This window comes from Habropoda laboriosa, unplaced genomic scaffold (genome assembly GCF_001263275.1).
Source record: "Habropoda laboriosa isolate 0110345459 unplaced genomic scaffold, ASM126327v1 scaffold20, whole genome shotgun sequence".
NCBI lineage: Eukaryota > Metazoa > Arthropoda > Insecta > Hymenoptera > Apidae > Habropoda > Habropoda laboriosa.
In genome coordinates, this window is record NW_017100143.1 from 58712 (window position 1) to 65993 (window position 7282).

At 48.8% G+C, this 7282-nt stretch overlaps 1 protein-coding gene across 1 annotated transcript; it reads right to left on the reverse strand.

Moving 5' to 3' along the window:
- Positions 1 to 1393: 1393 nt before the first annotated feature.
- Positions 1394 to 2725, reverse strand: LOC108573980. Its single transcript, XM_017936477.1, has one exon. The coding sequence runs from the start codon at positions 2723 to 2725 to the stop codon at positions 1394 to 1396; it is 1332 nt and encodes a 443-aa protein (XP_017791966.1).
- Positions 2726 to 7282: the final 4557 nt, after the last annotated feature.

A 7282-nucleotide genomic window follows, 5' to 3' on the forward strand; every position in this document is an offset into this window, starting at 1 on the left:
TCGAGGAGAAGATCCTCCTTTCCTTAAAACGGAGAAAAATCTTCCAACGAGAGTATATACACGCTACTGTAATTATTGCTGTACAGAATACTGTAGATTTTTATCCTTCTAATCCTTAACAAGATTTACTTGTATCCGCTGAATCCCAACTGCCTGTTCAATAAAAAAATTCCTAATATATTCCCTAAATTCTTAAAATTCTTGTGCAAAAAAATAATAAGTCTTTCGTTCCGTAAATCACAGTATTCGAAAATCAAAGAGAAAAGTCCTGGAACGACACGTAGCCAGAAATACGCGCGATTCAGCAAAGCGTCGAAATAAGCAAGAATTAAGCCGGTAACGGAAGTGGCGATAAGTCAAGCAATTCCGGGCAATATTAAGCCACTCCGCGCGGGCAGGTTAACCCTATGTCGAGCCGTACGTCGAGCAGTAGGGGCGTGGAGGCCGCGGGGGTGGAGTCGAGGGGGTGGGCACGGAGGTCGCGTGTATTTAAAACGCGAATGCGCGCCAGCCGATTCACTGTTTGAAGTTAAATGGAGTGTAAATGGCAGATAACAAACCGGCACTGTTTCCGATTACGGCATTCATTGTTTCCTACCATTATGCGCGCTCCGCCGGTTTGTGTGTTAGCCGGGGCTACGGTTTACGATCTATTTATTGCCACACCACCCCTCTCACCACCCCTTACACACAAATGAACCTTGTGTCCCCGCCTGGTGAATCCCTCCTGCCCCACCTGTGTATCCACCCTCTCGATTCACCTGCCCACCAAACGACCCTTTATTCCTTATACTCCTATGAATTTTTCATCGTTCCATCCGTCAAAGCTGTTAGATGATTTTTGACAATTTTTTCTGGTTTCTTTTTTCGAGGGAGGCAATTATTCGACCAGCTCTGTATTGGGATTCAAGGAATACTCCTATGATTGACTTAAAGATAAGATAGATTATGTACAAATTTTTCCTACCTAATATTGACTAGAGAGGGATTTGTCACCTTATCGTTAATTAAGGTAAGATCTCCTAACTTTAAAGCTTAAATTACTTCGTTATCGTACACGTATACCAGGTAAAGTTCGATAGAGACGTGCGAGAAACTTGTGGGATATTGAGTGAACGAGGAGCTAGAATAAGTGTGTGTGTGTGTGATCCTGTGTTTCAGTGTGAAGCTACTTATGTATGTATACGTAAGACGATGATACCTTAGAAAACTTTGGACCAACAATTAAATTAGAAACTCCTTAAAAATCCTAGCACCCTACCTCTCTCCGAGAAAACCGCGATCGTGGAACCGAATCCTCCCTTCCTACTAGTTCGTGAAACTTGACGTTCTCTCAGTTCTCGAACGAATAGCCACTTGTCAGAATCGCCTCCTCTGTCGACGATTTCCGTCGTCACTTGCTGTGAACCGTAGTGGCCCTCCTCTTCACCTCGACCTGGTCCACGATCGCGTCGCTCTCCTTGTCCTGGTGAGCAGTCATGTGCCTGGTGAGATGGTGCCTTTCTCTGAAGCTCTCGTCGCAGACTGGACACCTCAGCTTCTCCTCTCTTCTCCTCCTGGCGGCCTCGCCGGTGTTCTCGTTCTTGTGATGGGACCTCATGTGATAGACCAGGTCAGAGGTCATCCTGAACGAGAGATTGCACTTGGCGCAAACGTTCTGCGCGGGCAGAGTCAACGCGGCGAACGAAGGAGGCAAGAGACCAGCCACTCCAGCGGCCGTCGCCAAGAATCTCGGCCTGGTCAACGCCTCGGCCATTGGTGGAAACACGGAAATAGGATTGTAAGGGAGATTTGGATAAACTGGCGGGAGATCTGGTCGAAAACTGGGCATCTTTGGACTGGGTACTTTGGGAGGCTGTGCTATCTGAGGAATCTTCAGGTTCTCCAGGAGAGCAGGTTGACTGCTCTCAGGACTGACTAGGAAGGGATAGGTCATTTTGGTGGGAAATGGCGCGTACTTGTACCCAGTGGTAGCAGCTAACGGTACCACGGGAGGACTGACGCTGCTCTGATAACTGTTACGATCGTCTGGTGATATGGAGGATCTCGGAGAAGTCTGTCCATCGTCGTTGAAACCGTTCCTCTGACTGGTCAAGTTCACCTTCGTGAATGCGCTGCGAGATTCGCCGTGTCTGTCAGATGGACAGGATATACCGGTGTCGTAGACTTTGTTACAGGATAAATTAGATTCTATCGTGTCGGGACAGGTGGTTAAGATCGACTGATGTGTGGCAAACGAAGGTGGACTCGGTGTTTTCTGAAGACGGCTGCCGGAAACGAATCTCCTGGCGTCGCTCTCGGGTGACAGACCTGGCAGAGTCGGTGTCAGAGTCCTGGGAGATATATACGGAGGACTCAACGAGTTCTCTGTGCACTGCATCAACCTTCTTCTATCGGAACCTCCGGAATCGTTGTCGTAATTCTTGATCGTCAGATTCTGTGGCAGCCGGTCGGAATCTATCGCGTTCTCCGTTGCTATATCCTCTCTGAGACGGTCTTTTCTACTCGACACCAGCCTCAACTTCTCGCTCTGACGTCGCGCCAAGTTCTCGTCAGGCGCGACGAGGAACGCAACGTCGAAGGTGCGCTTGCTGGCGCGCTGAAGAGGATACGAAGCGTCGGCGGTGACGTCGCTGATGGACGATGGACTGGACGCCGTCGTAGCCGTCGTGGACGTCGCGGGGGCGGCGCGGTCGATGCCACCCGTGCGATCTTCCATTGTCATCCTGCTCGTTCCGGACGATCGACCTATGACAATCACGGCCGATGGTCAATTTACATCGCTCCGCGGCGATGAAGGATGAGTGTCACGGCCGAACACCCGAGCCAGATGTTGCTCTGGCCAGGGGGAATTGGGTCAATGAGATAATCGACGCGGTTCGACAAGTAGAAGGCTCGTAAAGTGACTTAACTTAAAAGGGTGTCGCGAAAGTTTGTCGCGTGAGAAAACAAAACTTACCGGACCACGCGTCCAACGAAGAATCCTCTTCCCTTCGGACACCGTGTATACTCGAAGACAACCACGCTGTTCACCCCGTTGGGGTGTTGATCTTCACCTCTACGACATGATCGATTACACAGAAGCGTCCTCTCTGGTTCAGCGAAGAATATATACGAGTCCAAGGGAAAGCACAAGTGTTCTCAGTGATCACACAGTCAGCCGTTCAGCAATCACAACACAGATTGAAACACAGATGAGAGAACATAGAGAGCAGGGTACAGCGTCGAACGGCCGAGCACGTTAAAATGAGGGAACGAAGCGCGCATCCCCTGTATTTAGGGGTAGAATCCCACGGAGGGTAGCGCGGCGTGGCAGGTGGAGGCGCAACGAGGGTGGCACCGGCCAATGGCAACGTTTCCACGGCTAGACGGGGGTGGAGCGTACGAACGGGGTGAACATATTCGGTCGTCGGGACGCGTCTGCTAGTCCCATCCAGACCACGCCTACATATTTCAGGTTCGACACATGTGCCTGGGATCCTCGTCCTCGTCGTCGTCGTCGCCGTCGTCGTCGTCGTCGTCATCGGCGTCGTGGCCGTGTAGTCGTCGTCGACTACTCTTTCCTCTCTCTTTCTGCCCTCTCTCCATGTTGCGCAACGCGTTCCGCAGGATCCCGTTTTACCCCGTTAGCCCGGGCTAACCGAACAGAGAGAGAGAGAGAGAGAGTGGGGTGATGGCGGGCTGTAATTCAGGCTGACAAACGATCTTGAATATTTTTAACGCCCGCGCCAGCCTCGCGTTCCTTTTTTATGGCCGACCTCATGGATATTGGACGTTCGGCAGACTCGTCGAATCCGCTGATGGACCTCCACCATTCCCGATTATCCCGCCAATGATCATTCGCTACGACTTTCGACGAAACGCGTTCTCTGTTGGAACAGGGATCTTCGTTATTTTTTTTTCTTTCTCTGTCGAGTGTGGTGTTCGTTATCGAACGATAGTGTGGATTTTAATTCCTCTTTATTTTTGCTCCGGTGATTGTGTGCGAGCCTTAGGGTTGTTCTATGGTCATCTGAGAGGGACACCTCGCGTTGGTGAGGAGAAATGAGGCGTATTAAATCGACCGTACTGGACAGAAGGTACCAGCAGAGCCATCCAGGATCATCATTCTACGGATTATCTTCCTGACGAATTCCCCCCATTTCTCGCGGCTTCGATAAATACCACGATCCCCTCCAGGTGACATACGGCTCTCGCGAAAACGTTTCTACGCGATAAGCGGGATTTTCTTCCTTTTTTTTTCTTTTTATTTTCGTTGAAAATGGAAAGCCAAGTTACTTGGAAGGTGTAACGGGGGAAAAGGAGACGAACGGTGCGAGACTGGAATTTTATATCCCGAGGAATAAGTCTTATCGTTACGGTTGATGGAGAGAAAGGAAAGAGGAAGGAGCCAATAGACGATCAATCATACAGCTGGCGATCTATTTTGCCGGGCATGTGAGAGCCGTCGAGTTCTTACGACCAGGCTCGATTCTACGGGGAACGCCTAGAGGTTAAAGGACATTAACTTCTTGATTGAGTCGGCAAAAAGTTGTAATGACTTTTCGATTGGACTCGAGGAAGATGAAGCGACCTGTGTCCAAGTTTTTCCCCGCTTCCTACCTCTTGAAATTATTTATCAGAAGTGGATTAAAAGTGGGGAAAAGAAAAACTCTTGTTATAAACAATTCTCCCTTGGAATAGAAGTTTATCCGTAATTGGAATAAATTACGATCCTTGGATAATCAATGGACCGTGGCAAATTTAATACCAATTCGTGACACGCTTCTCTCAGCAGGTCACCGAGGAATAATTCTGTATCTTCCAACGACCATTCGTGGCTTATGAACGATATTTATCGCCCTGCGAGGCTCCTGATGGCGATACACCGATCCCTAATTCCACTTTATGCTCCTCCGCTGTCCGAACCCTGATCGACTTATTTATTTCTCCCTCTTTCTTCGCGATCAGAAAATAGAGACAAAGAGTAGCCTTTATTTTGTCTCGTGACAAAAAAAAAAAGAACGGGTGAAGATTCATCGTGAGAATCGTGCAAGTCTCGTTTCAACAAGCATCTGTCTATATAGATTCTGTCCTGCAAATCGGCCAGAAAGGGCATCGCGACGCCCAATTCGTGCAAGTTAAACGAGCAGAGGGTCGCAGCTCGAGCGGCACGTGGCCGACACGCGTGAGCTGTTAACATCCCTTGGATGTTAACAGTGTCAAGGGGACACCTTGCAGAAAAGCTACACCGCAGCATCGTTGAATTATGCGAAAATCCACGATCTATCCGTGATCGATATTACAATCAACTCACGAATTGTCCGTTCACGATTCGAATTTATTCGAGGAAGAATAGAATAGGGGTGGGGTTATACTTTTCGTGGAATATCTTGCGAATACTTTCCAGTTGGCTGACGTTAACGCGAGGACTGCTGAGTCTGTCCCGGTGATAAATATGCAGCCGATGCAGTTGATGAGAGAAGGTCGTTTATCAATCAGCCATTAACGCTTGCCCAGCGCGGCGCGCAGCTTTGCCGGCTCCGTGGAAAACCTGCTCGCTCCTGGCCCTCCATATTTCACGGAATCATCGTGATTCTCTTCCACGGCGCTTCCTCTACCCGGCGAGCAGTCGATTTTCCATTAAAATCCAGCGTCCACATTGGTCGCGTACAAGCACCAAGGAAATGGTCGACGAGAGGATATGGTTTCCAGGCCAATCGTGCCACTCTATGGAAACCTTGCTGGAATCGTATCGCGTAATCTGTGGAATTGCGTCCCGATAATGCAACCTGGAGCCTGCGAGTAGTTTTAAACGTTTCAACGTAGATTGAACTTTCTGTTCGACGTTGAAGTGGAGAAATTTCGAAGGTGAAAAGTTTGGGAAATTTGTATTTTACGTTTCGAGAGTAAAGGTGAGAAGATGGTTGCGACGTTCAGTTTCTCGACGTATTTCGACGGTAGAAGAGAAGAAGGGTGGTCTGAGTCGCTGATAAATTGAACGTGTGATGAGTTCAGAGGATTCTTGAAATAACCTGGTCCAGGGATGTACGTCCGCGGCGAAAAAGGGGACGAGGTACGCGACGAGTGCCAGAGATTTAGATTTTACGGCCGCTTGGGCAATTCCTTGACTTATAACCGGGACCATGCATACCAAGTGAGCCATCAAATGTTTCTGACTGTCTTAATTCCGCCAGTCACCCCTCCAAAAAGTGACGCTCAAGCTTCGACTTTATCGCTCGAGGTAATTGTCGATCTTCCTTAGATTGGAATATTTTCGTTCATCCAAATGGCCAATTTTCCATTCAAATGGCCATAACTGTTCATTCGAATAAACTTTCGATTCTTTATCTTCAAAACTAGCACTCTCGCCTCTTATCGATATCCGTATCTCCTACAATTATCCCTATTTTTCATCAAAAATTTAGGAACATTTAGCCAACAAATGTAACTTTCAGTACAAAGAATTCTGATTCAATTCCCTCTTGTACTTTTCACAAAATAAGATGCCAAAATTTACTCCAAAGAAACCGAAGCTAACAAACTCGAATACGTATATTCAGCAGCAACTCCACAGAAATGCGATCCAATCGCGAATCTCTCCTCTCCACAATACGGAGTGGCGAATAATGATCGATGGAAAAACCTATCCCCAGGATCGCACGTTAACCCGAAACTCCGAAACTGAAAATCCAGTCAGCCCTTCCCTCCACGTTTCCACAGAGCTGGCATAGAGAAGTTTCACTCCCTTCTCTGGTTCCTATGGCGGCGTCTCTCTTGTTGATATCATCCTTGAGGACGATATCGGCTTGCTTGGCGGAGTTGCCCGGAGAATTAAATTCTATTCGAAGTGCCACCTAAGATGCCACCTTCGCCTCTTATCTCTGTGCACACGGTGGGCTGCGCGTGGCGGTTGCTTATGTGTTACGTGAATACCTTACCTAAACGCCTGGGAAGCGTTTCTGCGTGCCGTTACCCATCCCCCCGCCTCGCAGACACCCCGCGATCCACCCTCGAGAGTCGAGGGAGACGAAATTAATGCGACTTCCAACCGGGCCGCTATCGGACGCCGCTATCTCGCGCCTCGCTCGCGGAAAACGTGAGTCGCCTAGGCGAGAAGTTTGGTGAATTTAAACGGGCCACGGAACACTACACTCCGGGCGTTTTCGGATCGAGCCGATCGGCGGAGCGAGGCAAAGGGGAAACATTGTGTATGGTTTACAAATGGTACAAGGATAGGATGCGATTACGAATTACGATCTGGCGCGAACAGGAAGCGTCCAATCAAACGGTACGAGTTAAT

Bases quoted from the DNA above. Each gene is read 5' to 3' on its own strand.
- LOC108573980 (XM_017936477.1), bottom strand. From the start codon at position 2,725: ATGACAATGGAAGATCGCACGGGTGGCATCGACCGCGCCGCCCCCGCG.